At 42.3% G+C, this 15,536-nt stretch overlaps 1 protein-coding gene and 1 pseudogene across 1 annotated transcript; one reads left to right on the forward strand and one right to left on the reverse strand.

The window, feature by feature from the left end:
• Positions 1-7,421: 7,421 nt before the first annotated feature.
• Positions 7,422-10,339, forward strand: LOC147972817 (uncharacterized; annotated as a pseudogene).
• Positions 9,404-12,798, reverse strand: LOC125510527 (uncharacterized). The gene is made up of 7 exons (XM_087524460.1): positions 12,775-12,798; positions 11,694-12,087; positions 11,553-11,605; positions 10,902-11,079; positions 10,269-10,345; positions 9,927-10,025; positions 9,404-9,799 (listed from the first exon to the last, which is right to left on the reverse strand). The coding sequence occupies exons 1-4, from the start codon at positions 12,796-12,798 to the stop codon at positions 11,068-11,070; spliced, it is 483 nt and encodes a 160-aa protein (XP_087380586.1). The 3' UTR covers positions 9,404-9,799; positions 9,927-10,025; positions 10,269-10,345; positions 10,902-11,067.
• Positions 12,799-15,536: the final 2,738 nt, after the last annotated feature.

Here is a 15,536-nt window from a genome sequence, read left to right on the forward strand (position 1 = left end):
TGAAAATCACTACAAAATGAACTCTGAAAATGTTGAAACTTGGCATGGTATCATCATTTCACCCGCATAGCATGTGCAAAAGAGTAGAGAGGGTCATGGCAAAAACTGGACGCACTTCGTGTACAAACTGGACAAACTCTTTCGGAGTATCAGGGTTTCGGATAAGAACTCATCTGTTACACGGGCACTTCAATATTTTTTAAACTTATTTAAACTTCAGACTTCTTTTGTGTTCAGTATGCATCATTCAAAGCGACGTCATCAATTTCCAACATGTTCTGACATCATTTGTTGTTTTTCAGTCATTTACCTAATTGTTTAGAGAGCTAAATGACGTGAAATTGGAAATCACTACAAAATGAACTCTGAAAATGTTGAAACTTGGCATGGTATCATCATTTCACCTGCATAGCATGTGCGAAAGAGTAGAGAGGGTCACGGCAAAAACTGGACGCACTTCGTGTACAAACTGGACAAACTCTTTCGGAGTATCAGGGTTTCGGACGAGAACTCATCTGTTACACGGGCACTTCAATGTTTTTTAAACTTATTTGAACTCCGGACTTCTTTTGTGTCCAGTATGCAGCATTCAAAGCGTCGTCATCAATTTTCAACATGTTCTGACATCATTTGTTGTTTTTCGGTCATTTACCTAATTGTTTAGAGAGCTAAATGACCGTGAAATTGAAAATCACTACAAAATGAACTCTGAAAATGTTGAAACTTGGCATGGTATCATCATTTCACCTGCATAGCATGTGTGAAAGAGTAGAGAGGGCCACGGCAAAAACTGGATGCACTTCGTGTACAAACTGGACAAACTCTTTTGGAGTATCAGGGTTTCGGACGAGAACTCATCTGTTACACGGGCACTTCAATGTTTTTTAAACTTATTTGAACTCCGGACTTCTTTTGTGTTCAGTATGCAGCATTCAAAGTGATGTCATCAATTTCCAACATGTTCTGACATCATTTGCTGTTTTTCGGTCATTTACCTAATTGTTTAGAGAGCTAAATGACCGTGAAATTGAAAATCACTACAAAATGAACTCTGAATATGTTGAAACTTGGCATGGTATCATCATTTCACCCGCATAGCATGTGCAAAAGAGTAGAGAGGGTCATGGCAAAAACTGGACGCACCTCGTGTACAAACTGGACAAACTCTTTCGGAGTATCAGGGTTTCGGATGAGAACTCATCTGTTACACGGGCACTTCAATGTTTTTTAAACTTATTTGAACTTCGGACTTCTTTTGTGTTCAGTATGCAGCATTCAAAGCGACGTCATCAATTTCCAACATGTTCTGACATCATTTGTTGTTTTTCGGTCATTTACCTAACTGTTTAGAGAGCTAAATGACGTGAAATTGGAAATCACTACAAAATGAACTCTGAAAATGTTGAAACTTGGCATGGTATCATCATTTCACCCGCATAGCATGTGCGAAAGAGTAGAGAGGGTCATGGCAAAAACTGGACGCACTTCGTGTACAAACTGGACAAACCCTTTCGGAGTATCAGGGTTTCGGACGAGAACTCATCTGTTACACGGGCGCTTCAATGTTTTTTAAACTTATTTATACTTCGGACTTCTTTTGTGTTCAGTATGCAGCATTCAAAGTGACGTCATCAATTTCCAACATGTTCTGACATCATTTGTTGTTTTTCGGTCATTTACCTAATTGTTTAGAGAGCTAAATGACGTGAAATTGGAAATCACTACAAAATGAACTCTGAAAATGTTGAAACTTGGCATGGTATCATCATTTCACCCGCATAGCATGTGCGAAAGAGTAGAGAGGGTCACGGCAAAAACTGGATGCACTTCGTGTACAAAATGGACAAACTCTTTCGGAGTATGAGGGTTTCGGACGAGAACTCATCTGTTACACGGGCACTTCAATGTTTTTTAAACTTATTTGAACTCCGGACTTCTTTTGTGTTCAGTATGCAGCATTCAAAGCGACGTCATCAATTTCCAACATGTTCTGACATCATTTGTTGTTTTCGGTCATTTACCTAATTGTTTAGAGAGCTAAATGACCGTGAAATTGAAAATCACTACAAAATGAACTCTGCAAATGTTGAAACTTGGCATGGTATCATCATTTCACCCGCATAGCATGTGCGAAAGAGTAGAGAGGGTCACCGAAAAACTGGACGCACTTCATGTACAAACTGGACAAACTCTTTCGGAGTGTGAGAGTTTCGGACGAGAACTCATCTGTTACACGGGCACTTCAATGTTTTTTAAACTTATTTGAACTCCGGACTTCTTTTGTGTTCAGTATGCAGCATTCAAAGCGACGTCATCAATTTCCAATATGTTCTGACATCATTTGTTGTTTTTCGGTCATTTACCTAATTGTTTAGAGAGCTAAATGACCGTGGAATTGAAAATCACTACAAAATGAATTCTGAAAATGTTGAAACTTGCTATGGTATTATCATTTCGGAGTATCAGAGTAGAGAGGGTCACAAAAAAACTATTCAGAAATAAATAAAAGAAAATAAATAAAGCAGAAAAGAATAAAACTATATAAAAAATTACTCAAAAATAAATAGAAGAAAATAAATAATGCAGAAAAGAAAAAAACTATATAAAAAATTACTCAAAAATAAATAGAAGAAAATAAATAATGCAGAAAAGAAAAAACTATATAGAAAATTTGTTGGGGCGCTGCCCAGTGGGCCTGCCAGACCTAGGATGTGCAAATGCAGGCACAGAAGGGCCAGCAGACTCACAGGGCAGCGCGCCCTAGTTAGGCCCAGAAGACAGATATATAGAGAAGCTCGAAGGAGCAGCCGCGGCTGGGTTTATAAACCAGTGCGGCTGTCCTTCGCTCGGCGAGGTGGGACTAAACATTGTGCACCTCCGGTGGCAGCGCACAACCATTAGTACCGGTTGGTGGCTCCAACCGATACTAATGATTGGGCCTTTAGTACCGGTTCGTGGCACGAACCGATACTAAAGGGGCTGTTTCCCGCCCATTGGCCTGGCGAAAATTGGCCGCGCCTCCTATATATATGGCACTTACGAAAAATTCAATTTCATCCACCACTTCTTCTCGATCCAACTTCTTCGCCGCGCCCGTCGCCCATCGCGCGCCGCCCTCGTCGCCCGTAGTCGCCGTCACCGCTGTCGCCCCCGCCACCCGTCATCGCCGTCACCGCCATCGCCCCGCCACCCGTCGTCGCCGTCACCGCCGTCGCCCCCGCCGCCCGTCGCCGCCGCCTCGCCCGCCGCCCGTCCCCGTCGCATCGCCCGCCGCCGCCCGTACGCCGCCGCCCCCTGCTCGTACACACACACATTGTTTTTACTTATTTTCTATTTTTTGTTGTTTAGATTCATGTTAGATAAATTATGTAGATAATAATGTTAGAATGTTAATGTTAGCTAGATGAATTATATGGAAAAGATGTTAAATATTAATGTCAATTTTAGATGAATTAGCTAGATATTAATTAGGTATATATATGAGATTTGAAGTAGTTGAATTAATATAACTAGTTTATTTTTAGTATGAAAATTAATAGAACAAGTTTATTTTAGTAAGAAAATTTAGGTATATGAGATTTGATGATCTGATCAAAATATTACTATATAGAACTACCTACTTTATTTTAGTAATTAATTAATAGAATTAGTTTATTTTTAGTAAATGCTTAGTTGAATTAATAGAACTAGTTTATTTAGTTGAATTAATAAAACTAGTAAGTGTTTAATGTTTCACCTATATATAAACATATGTTAGATATTAATGTCTAATGTTAGATGAATTAGATATAAATTATATGTTAGATATATATTTAGTTTAGTTATATGAGATTTCATTATCTAATTAACATTTTATTATATAGAACTAGCTACCTTATTTTTAGTAAGAAAATTAATAGAACTAGTTTAGTTGAATTAGTTGAATTAATTAGTTGAACTAGTTAGTTGAATTAGTTCAATTAATTAGGTATATTTTTCGTAAGTGCTTAGTTGAATTAGTTCAATTAATTAGTTGAACTAGTTGAATTAATAAACTAATAAGTGTTTAATGTTTCACCTATGAACATAAGAATGTCGTCTGACGACGAACACAATTTCATTATGTGTGAATACTGCGAAGACCAGCGCGGCTTGTGCGGCAGAAATTTTCTAGTTGATGATAGACGCTTCAGCATCAAGCTGGATGAGAACTTCGAAGTGGATACAGTAAGTCACAACGACAAGTCTTTTTTCGTAATTAAGCATGACTTATGCTTTATTTGCTTCAGCTTTTAATTTTAATTTTTCACTATTCTACTAGCGTATCCTCTGCCATGCAAGAATTTTTGTCTTGGATAAGATAGGTTTCAGTCCTAATGAAACTATGGAGGTAAAAAGAGTTTACTTGAAGACCGAGCATGGTTATACCTTCAACGTTAAATTATACAATGCAGACACATACACCTATTTTGAATGCAAAACTTGGCAAGCACTATGCAAGGCTTATGCATTTGAGCCTGATATGGTTATCACCTTTGGTATTCGTCCGGAAGATGATATTGAAGGTAATAGAGACATCTGGGTCGATGTGCAGACACCTCCAGTTCTACCATTATGTGAGTTTCTCAACCATATTTATGTCTTCGATATGAGATTATTTGAACCAGTTGAATAATTAATAGATCTCAATTTATATTGACAGCTTACTTCCAATCAAGCAAACATGTCCGGCGCTTGGTAGACAGGACCGTCCACTGTCCCGGGGCTGAACTAAACTGTGAGGAGACAAGTCATTATGTTTTATGGCTTGAGGATCTTGATGCTGTCAAGACAAATTTCTTTCCTGCACTTAGAAATGTTAGTACTCAAAACGTGCGACCAATAGTGTTCGTACTGAACTACGGTCACATATATTTAAGAAAAATGGTAAGATTTCTACTATTTCTCCTTGGTGCATCTTTTGCATACATTATTTTTTAAGCTAAACTTCATTGTTAAGTATGTTACTATACGATGTTCTTCAACAGGGACTCTCGATGAATGTTGTGCCTGATTGGATCGAGACTAAAGGTACCATGAATATTGTTAGCTTACGGCCAAGATATCCTACAATGCACTTTAGTGCATTCAGGATTTCTAATAGCGAGGAATGCTTAATAGTAAAAGACTGGAGCAAAATTGTGAACGATCACAGAGAAGTACTAAGGGGCAGCAATCAGAAGCGCAACCCACGATTAGGAGACAGGTTCATCTGCATGCTCCAATATGATGAATCAGCAAAGCTATACATGTTCTATGCTATTTTACCTGAGAGAGAGCAGCAGGAGTGATTAATTAGCTAGTTCATGCTCTTAGTACTTGTCCTCTCATGTCCGTGTTCTTCGTCCTGAACTTAATCTCAAAGAGTGATTTGCTTTTGTGGTGTTATGAACGCTTATAATATCATTACCATGTTGAACTCGATGATATCTTTGCTATGAAAACCGTTGGTGATGATATATATGATGCAAGAGTTTTTATATTAATATGATGATGATGATGAGTTATTATATCATTTATGAAAGAAACTGCATATTAGTTTCAACTGGATGGATTCTAGCTAAGTGATCAAGTATATGCCATATCCATATTACCTCGATCACTTAAGTAGGTGATCAAGTATATATAATATGGATATGACATATACTTGATGACTTAGCTAGGATCCACCATCCAGTCAAACTAATCTGCGGTACATTCACCTAATGATTTAACAACTCATTATAATGTAAAACAATCACTAAATTAAATTGAAAACACAAAATTAAAGTAAAAGTAAAAAATAAAACCAAAACACACCCAAATATTTAGTACCGGTTGGTGTTACCAATCGGTATTAATGTCTTAGGCACTCACGGAGCTGGCTCGTCCACGTGGTTGCCCTTTAGCACCGGTTCGTGCTGAACCGGTATTAAAGGGGAGGGGACTTTAGTGCCCACAATTTAGTGCCGGTTACCGAACCGGCACTAAAGGCCCTTACGAACCGGTGCTATTGCCCGGTTCTGCACTAGTGTCTGCTCACATGAGTGCAGCATCTCGTGAACATTTTATACTATATGATCCATATATATGATTTGCATGAATTTAAGGGTATAGATATGAGGAGTGTGACTGTCCAATAGGACATATGAGAAGCCGTCCGGCGCCATTTGAAGACGCGTCCGGGCGCCTTCGTGAATGTTTAGGGTCTGGATTTGTTAAGGCAGACTCTCATGGACTAGCATGTTGAGGCTGACAAGAAAATGGTGTTGGGTTACTCACTCTGATTACTTGAAACCATAACGAGACAGTAGCATACTTGCTTGGTCCATGTGCATCTAATAAGACGTCCCTACCATGGCCCCTGGGTATCCTATGCCAACTGTGCGTGCCATGCCTACGACTTCGTCTAGTGATTGAAAGTCTCTAGAACAAAGACAACCACAAGTCCAGGATTGTGCGAGCTAAGCTGTATCACACACGCAAGCTTGCATTGGAACTAGCTAGCGTCTCTCAGGTCCACAACTAACTAGGTAAGCTCATCTCCAACCCGAGTAAATAGCATAAAATACTAGTTTACAGACTAGGGTTTCAAAAAACTATCACTTTTTAATTTTTCTCAAAAAGTTACCAAACGAGCGGTCAGCTGTTTCAAAAAACCCAAAACGCCCGTGACTAGCGATTTAACCGTTTTCCTGACGGATTGGGCCCACCTGTCAGCCCACATGGCCGCGCGCGCTCACGGCGTGGCCGTTGACGGCCGTTAGCCAGTGCTGTCCAGTCGGAACCAAAGCCGACGGTCGGTCGCACTCGCTCTCCCTCTCACTCCCACTCTCCCCCAGCAGTGACCTAGGTTGGCGATGGCGGCGTCGCAGCGAAATGCCGTCGGCGGCGAGGTTTTGAGCCAAGGCGTCACCGGCGAGGAGGGCGGTGGACATTCAGCGGTTCAGGCATGGCTAGGCAGCTCGAGCTTCCCAGCGCAGCGGTCGCCGCGGCCATCACCGCCCGAGGCTCAGGTGGATTGAGAGAGCTCAGATCCGGAAGTCCGTGCTACTAGGGCAGTGGCCAAGTGCATCCACGCGGATCCAGATGGCGGCCACAGGTGGGCGTCCGCGTTTGGTGGAGTGAGGTAAGTAATTTCAGTACCAGTTACAATTTTAGTTGAGATTTTAAAATTAGGCTTAGAAGATGATAGTTTTGGTTAGGAAAAAAGTACTTTAGTTAGGGTTAGAAGATAGTGCAGTATTGGGAATTAGCAGTGTAGTTGTTTGTTGGCATGCTTCTGCATTTTAGTAATGTTCAGTGCATTTGGTCATTATTTTAAGCTTCAGTTACTTGAAAAATAAATGTTTGTCAATTAAATCTCCTACAGCTTAGATGAAGAGGTTTGGGACATGAGGCTGCATTTCCAAGGAACAGATAATATGGAGAGAAAGTATTCCGTTTTTTCAGATATCAGTTATCTGACCATATTAGCATTGGCTGAGTTGGAGGGGTATGGAATGGAGGCTTTTCTGACTTATGTAAAGGAAGAGGGAAAGGGCTTGGAGGGGTGGTGGTCATGGATAGTGAGGAGGCATTAGAGGAAATGCTTGACTTATCTGTTGATAAGAAGATTCTGAACATCACTGTCAGAAAGCCTACTGATCCAAGCCCAGTAGATGTTAATATGGATCACAGCTTGCTTGAGGAACAGATTCCCATTAGTAATGTTGGTGAGCAAGTTGTTTATAGTGTTTCCCAAGAAGGTGTCCTGTATCCACTCCAGAATGCAACTTTGGCACAGAAATCCTTGAGGAGCCCTATCTTAACACACAACATAGTTGTAATTTCAACAAGGGGAAAAATGTTGTGGAAGAAGAAGAAGATGTAGAAGTAGAACATGAGGAAGATGAATATGAAGATGAGATGGACAAATCTTCTTCAGATTTTGAGTTTTTTAGGGGTGATTACAAAGGGCAGACAATATCATACAAGGCTTGGTGTAGGGATGAAGATGAGGCTGGCACAGGGACAAACCATAAGCCTAGGGAAGAGGAAGATACTGCAGAGCACTATTGTGGAGCAAACTCAGAACCAACAGAGTTTTGGGAGGAAGACCAAATCATTTCTGAACATGAAGAACCCTCAGTTGTACCAGAGAAAGGAGCAAAGAAGCTTAAGCCTGTCAGAAAATCAGGCCCAACTAGCAAGTCACACAGTGAGTCTGAACACATCAAGTTTGAAGATTTTGTGCCTGAACCTGATGAATACTGCTTTCCAGGTGATTTTGGCCTTAGTGATGAAGAAGAAGTTCCAAGGTTGCCTTCTGGTAGGAAGAGAAGGTTGAAGAAGAGGAAGGAGAGGAGGTGGTATGATCCATCAGTCCCTGATGCACATGAGCAGTTTGCATTGCATTTGTGCTTCCTAAATGTTGTGGAGTTCAGAGAAGCACTAAGAAATTTCCATGTCAGGACACTTAGGAATTTTGAGTATCACAGAAATGAACCAACTAGGGTTATTGCTTGGTGCTCTGATAGAAAGCAAGGTTGTCAGTTTTACATAGTGGCCTCTAGAATAGCTAATGAGTCAACTTTCAGCATCAAGAAGATGAATTTGGATCACATTTGTGGAGCAAGTGGAGAGAGCACCAAGGTTACAGTCAATTGGGTTGCCAAGGTTTGCGATGATACCATTAGAACAAACCCTGGAGCTGGTGTTGAGACAATTCTATCATACACAAAGAAAACATTTGGTGTTCATGTGCCTAAAAGCTTGGCATATAGGGCAAAGAAGCGAGCACTTGAAGTTGTGCAAGGAGATCATAAACTCCAATATCACAGACTAAGGGACTATCTACAGTGTGTGCTAGATACTAATCCAAGCAGTAGATGCATAGTGACAACAAAAGAGGACCTAGAAAATCCAGCTCCTACCCCCAGGTTTCACTACATGTTCTACTGCCTTTTTGCATGCAAAGAGGGCTTTCTAAATGGATGCAGGCCATTCATAGGTACATGATCCTTACACATATATCTAAGAAGGTTGCATTCATGTTATTTACAACTAATGTGATCATATTCTCAGTTTTAGATGGTTGCTTCATCAAGCTCAGCACTGGACAACAGATATTGGCAGCTACTGGCAGGGATGGGAACATCAACACACTACTAGAGAAAAGGCTACTAGCAGCACGGGTAAACTGGCTACTAGCAGCGCGGGTACCCGCGCTACTAGTATCGCGCTACAGCTAAGTAGATAGCAGTAGCGCTGATGCAACCCACGCTACTATTACATCTGTTAGTAGTAGCGTGGATGGCACCGCGCTACTACTATCACAGCCAGCGCTACTACTATCCTAAGTAGTAGTAGCATGCACTTTTCCTCCCACGCTACTACTAGCTAATTAGGAATTAAAAAAATAAAATTTAGATGCATTATTCCTGGATAGAAATAGACATGCCCGGTGCAAAATAAACTCATGTCAAGGAACAACATCTCAACTGAAAGAAATCACGACATCCCATTTAACGTCAGACGAACACAACCATCACCTAAAAGGTGGGTACCTTCCCTAGCATTCCACTACCAACCTAAACAAACCACATGGAAGATGTATCTACCAAGGCTTGGAGTTCAAACACCGGTGGACCTCCCCCCGGACGGTGGCGTCGAGGACCTCCACCTCGGCAGCCTCCGACGGCGCGATCACCTGGATGATCATCTGTGTGCAGTAGTCACCAGGCTTCCACGGTGAAGTGCACCTCCAAGTGGTTGAAGAGCACGACACCCACTGGGCCATGGTAATCCTCCTCGATCACCCCTACAACCACGTCAGGAAAGTGAAAACTTGTTGGTTCATGTCCTGTGTCCAAATCTAGTATTGTATTTTCTTTTTTTATTTGTGCATGCACATGAATCAATAGTAACAGCCGAAGGCTAGTCCTTACTTGTTGCTCGACATGTGAAGAAGGCTGGGTCCCCTCCTTATTGCACGAACGAATCCAAGGAAGACACTGTCGGTGGCTCCGAACCCGGCTTCCGCTTATCTGTTGACAAGGAATAGTTTCAGGTAACAAAGGAAAATGAGAACAAAGAGCAATCAGTAATTGTGAGACAAGAAATAACTTCTGTTGTAACCCGTGCATTGTATTCTATCCCAAGCTAAACTACCTAGTATCTGTCATAGTCATGGTGAACTCGCTTTCATTTTCAGAAAAATCATGTATATGTCATGTTCCTCCCAAGGTTTACACCGGGCTCATTTGGCTCCGGCAACATGGCATTCTCACCGGCCAGCATCATGACAACCGAAGACATCACCGGCCTGTTCCTAGGCTGCACGTGGGCAATCAGTAGATAAATGCATCTGAAAAATAGATGTAAACGAGGCAACGGCCAAAGTTAACTTCTTGAAATCAGATAAAAAAGGTGGAAGATATGAAGTGCAGCAACATCTTTTGTGATATGAGAAACGCTAGCTAGTACAAAAATCATTAGGTAAAATATAAAAAGTTAACTTGTGTGGCCACAAGTTTACAGCTATTCGAGTACTTCAGATCATTAGTAATTAACCTGGCCGAGGATACTCCTAACATATAAAACATAGTAGGCTCAAGCAATTGTTAGCTTCATTCTGTAAATCCTAGAGATGTATGCAAGGTATATTCATCCATCAAACTACACGCCTGAATTGCTCTACCAAAAATTTCATCAGTCCACCGACAGGAATCACACCCAAACAGTCTCTACAGCTTCTGGCTACAGCCTAACTAACTTTCTACGCATATTTTAGTTGTGTTCTTCCGTTGACTATCAATGTACTGAAGTCGTAATCTTGTCTTCACCAGGTTAAATGTGGCTCGGCTAACTCCCTAATGCAAGTAAATTCTGGAGCCCAAGGAAGAAGAGTATTGGGGACTGACCTGAATGGCAGCCTACCACTTCAGCAAACTAGCAGTGTCGTCTCTCCCCGTCAACCCGAGCTTTTGGACAAAACTCCGTCAGCGAATCTCTTCTAATAAACTTGATCTTTTCCCTGAGCTAGTATTTTATAGGATGCCCCCGAGGGACTCCCGTGGCCGCCAGTGTTCATTTTGACACCTACGACAAGAAAAATGTTAAAACAAAACAAATAAGAAGCTCAATTAGCTACTACGTACAAAACTAACCCTTGAGATGGCTGGATGCCCTGTTTCATTCAGATCTGGAGAGAGAGCAGCTGAATCATGGTGAAATAAATTCAAGTGAAAAGGAGGAAGAAGTTGAATTAGGTAGGTGAAAGTAACCGTGCAAGGACACATCTTGAACTGCCTCACCAACCGAAGAAAATAATACAACAGTTTAATTTTCAGTTACATTTGGAAGCTTACCCTGACGGGTTAATCTTACTATTATCTACTGACCCTAACTCTTTAATCTCGAGAATTTGCACATCTAAACATGTGCATATAGCTTAAGAATTCAGACAAACAAACAACCTTCTGATGGCATACAACAATTTTCATCAATCAGATTTACATGCCACTTTTTTTTCAGCAGTTAGCTGCAAGACTTCCTACAAGAAACAGACTTACCCTGAGGCCTTCCCCGCTGGCCTCCCCCATCAGATCTGCGCTCGTCAGCGGCCCTGCATTCACAAGCAAGCACATCATATTATACCTGCAGAACCACATCGGGCGAGCACCAAGCAGAAAAAAACATGTTGTCGGCCTTACGACGCAGCACGATGGCGGATTCGCGGGAGAAGGGCACGCCGGTGGGCCTGTTGGCATCGTCGCCGTCGCCCGGTCCCGGCGCCTGCTGCGGGGAGGAGGCGGAGACGGAGGAGACAACAGAGCGGCGGGCGGACGGAGACGACGTGGAAGGGCAGTCCCCACGGACGCGCCCCCGCAGCGGGGTTGTGGGTTTGGGGGGAGGGGGCGTGGCATCCAGCGAGGTGGAGGAGCTGTGCGTTGCTGAGGGACAGGCTGGGGAGATGGAGGAGGCGGCGCCGATGTGGGAGCAGGAGGCGTGGCAGCTGTGAGGAGAAGGGAATGAGAAGAGTGGTGGGTGGGAGTGGATCAGGTGGATGGTGCAGCAGTAAGTAATAGCGTGTGTTGGCGAAACGCGCTACTCCTAAGTATTTTAGCAATAGCGCGTCTATGAAAAGAGCGCTACTACTATACCTAGTCTGGAGGCAACACCCTGACAATTTTAGTAGTAGCGCTCTTCTCTCCTAGCGCGCTACTGCTAAAGGGATATTAGTAGCGCGGTTTTGTAGAGAACGCTACTGCTATTTAGCAGTAGCGTCTGTTTTTAAATAGCGCTGCTGGTAAGTTTCTGTGTATAAGCTTTTCCCTAGTAGTGACATCTTCCCCATTGCATTTGGTGTTGTTGACAAGGAAGAAACAGACAGCTGGACATGGTTTCTCACACAGCTGAGAACAGTTATTGGAAGTGGGAACAAGTTTGGCAAGTACACAATTATGTCTGACAGGCAAAAGGTATGTGCTCCACTACTCTTGACCACCACACTTTAAACTTACCATCATACTTAGCCATCATTCTAAGCCATCATAATTAACAAGCCAATCAGGACTATGCTGGAGGACATAAGAACAAAGTTGATGATCAAGTTTTAGAAAATCAAAGAGAAAATAGAGTCATGCAGATGGGAGATCACACCAACCTACTCAGAAATTTTAGAAGAAGGCAAGAAGTGGGCTAAGTATTGTGATGCATACATGGCAGGTCCAGGCATTTGGCAAGTGACTAGTAGCTCTGAGAACACATAAGTGTTAACTTGAACAACCATACCTGTGACTGTAGGAGGTGGGACATGACAGTTGTGCCTTGCAGTCATTCCATTGCTACAATGCAGAAAGTGAAGCTACATCCTCAAGACTTTGTCAATGCTTTCTTCAAAAAGCCCATGTACTGTGAAACATACAAGCATATAGTTTTCCCAGTTCCAGGTCCTGGCCACTGGCCTCATACACCTGGAGATGACATATCTCCACCAGTGTTCAAAGAAAAAAAGGGCAAAAGGCAAACTTCGAGGAGGAAAGGTGTATTTGAGGTGCCAGCAAAAAAGGACACCTCAAGAATTGGTACTGTCACATGTAGCAATTGCAAGAAGCAGGGCCATAGGTTCAACAATTGCGGTGACCCTTTGAAGCCTAAGTTTCAGATGAGGATGAACAAGCATCAGGTCATTTGAGGCCATGTTTCATTTCAGATCATTGTCTCATTTCAGGTTAAATTTCTTACAATGTTTCTTAATTGTGTAGGAAAATAGAGCAAATTACTCTCAAGCTGGTTCTTCTATGGCTACAAATGCTCAGAGGCCTCCAAGAGTACATGCTGCTACTGCACCTGAACCAAGACAAGCTACAACAAGAGCTACAACTTCTGCACCTTCACCAGCTCCAGTTGCTACTTCTAGGGCAAAAAAGGGCTGCTTCAACTAGTCCAGCAGCAATAGCACAAGGACCACCAGCTAAGAGGGGCAGGACTAACACTTCTTCTACTACTAACACTTCTTCTCCTGCTAAGAACACCAGATCATCTACTACTTCTCTAGCAAAGAACACCAGATCTTCAAGTGCCCATAGAAGAACTTTCATTGCACCAAGGCAATCAACTTCAACTGTTGTCCATGAGGGGTCAAAGAGGATCAGGAAGCCAAGTGGGAGGCTGAAAGACTACTTTTATGCAAGTGGTAACTAGCATGTCTTGGTCTGAACTTGAGTTCATTTGGCATGGTTCTGTTTGTGTCAGTAAACAAATATCGATGGATTTGGGTCTACTATGGTTTGTAATGACTATACTTTATTTTGTTTTAGAGATATTCAGTCAATTGAACTACCATGGGTTGTAATAACTACTATTCAGTCAGTTCATTCAGACAGTCATTCCTGTGCTGATTCAGTCAGTAAATTCAGTCAGTGTATCTTTTGTCAGTTAATTCAGTCAGTACATGTCAGATCCACATCATAGTTTCATTGAGAGTAGCATAAATACATAGATACATTGGTTCTGAGTAGCATCAAACACTAGTTATTACATAGAATAGAGTAGATCTTACATAGAACACCAGATCTTACATAGAACACCAAGATAGAAACATAGATAGATAAGTATATATATATATATGGATGGATGAGATGAGACTGACAGATCAGTCATAGCACATGAAGAAACGGACCCACTTGGCCCTAGTAGCTGGGTGGGGAACCATGACTGCCTCATCCTTGCCCAGCTAATGATCTCCATGAATGTCCTTCCCCTGCCACCAGTGAAAACCAGCTCAAATTCTTCATCATTGCATTTCTCCAGTACCTTGTCGGAGAGTCGGCGATTTGATACGTCTCCGTCGTATCTACTTTCCCAAACACTTTTGCCCTTGTTTTGGACTCTAACTTGCATGATTTGAATGGAACTAACCTGGAATGGCGCTGTTTTCTGCAGAATTTCCATGGTGTTATTTTTGTGCAGAAATAAAAGTTCTCGGAATGACCTGAAAATCAGCGGAGAATTATTTTGGAATATATAATAAATACTGGAAGGAAGATCCACGTCAGGGGGGCCTCCACCTGTCCACGAGGTTGGGGCGCGCCTGCCCCCTGGGCGCGCCCCCCTGCCTCGTGGGCCCCCTGACGCTGCACCGACCTCAACCTTGACTCCATATATTCACTTTCGGGGAGAAAAAACTGAGAGAGAAGGATTCATCGCGTTTTACGATACGGAGCTGCCGCCAAGCCCTAAACTCTCTCGGGAGGGCTGACCTGGAGTCCGTTCGGGGCTCCGGAGAGGGGAATCCGTCGCCATCGTCATCATCAACCATCCTCCATCACCAATTCCATGATGCTCACCGCCGTGCGTGAGTAATTCCATCGTAGGCTTGCTGGACGGTGATGGGTTGGATGAGATTTATCATGTAATCGAGTTAGTTTTGTTAGGGTTTGATCCCTAGTATCCACTATGTTCTGAGATTGATGTTGCTATGACTTTGCTATGCTTAATGCTTGTCATTAGGGCCCGAGTGCCATGATTTTAGATCTGAACCTATTATGTTTTCATCAATATATGAGAGTTCTTGATCCTATCTTGCAAGTCTATAGTCACCTATTATGTGTTATGATCCGTTAACCCCAAAGTGACAATAATCGGATACTTACCGGTGATGACCATAGTTTGAGGAGTTCATGTATTCACTATGTGTTAATGCTTTGGTCCGGTACTCTATTAAAAGGAGGCCTTAATATCCCTTAGTTTCCAATAGGACCCCGCTGCCACGGGAGGGTAGGATAAAACATGTCATGCAAGTTCTTTTCCATAAGCACGTATGACTATATTCGGAATACATGCCTACATTACATTGATGAATTGGAGCTAGTTCTGTGTCACCCTAGGTTATGACTGTTACATGATGAACCGCATCCGACATAATTCTCTATGACCGATCCATTGCCTATGAGCTTTTCATATATTGTTCTTCGCTTATTTACTTTTCCGTTGCTATTCTTATCATCACTACAAAACACCAAAAATATTACTTTTGCTACCATTACCTTTTA

The sequence above is a fragment of the Triticum urartu genome, chromosome 5A (genome assembly GCF_056163025.1).
Source record: "Triticum urartu cultivar PI428250 chromosome 5A, HENAU_Tu73, whole genome shotgun sequence".
NCBI classification, from domain to species: domain Eukaryota; kingdom Viridiplantae; phylum Streptophyta; class Magnoliopsida; order Poales; family Poaceae; genus Triticum; species Triticum urartu.

What these genes read in the sequence shown, in the direction of transcription:
- LOC125510527 (XM_087524460.1), bottom strand. Translation starts at nt 12,798, where the DNA reads ATGTCCCACCTCCTACAGTCACAG. An exon ending in CCCACCTCCTACAGTCACAG is followed by an intron (nt 12,088 to 12,774) that starts GTATGGTTGTTC and finishes ACTTAGGAGTAG; the next exon opens with CGCGTTTCGCCAACACACGC. An exon ending in ATCCGCCATCGTGCTGCGTC is followed by an intron (nt 11,606 to 11,693) that starts GTAAGGCCGACA and finishes TTGTGAATGCAG; the next exon opens with GGCCGCTGACGAGCGCAGAT.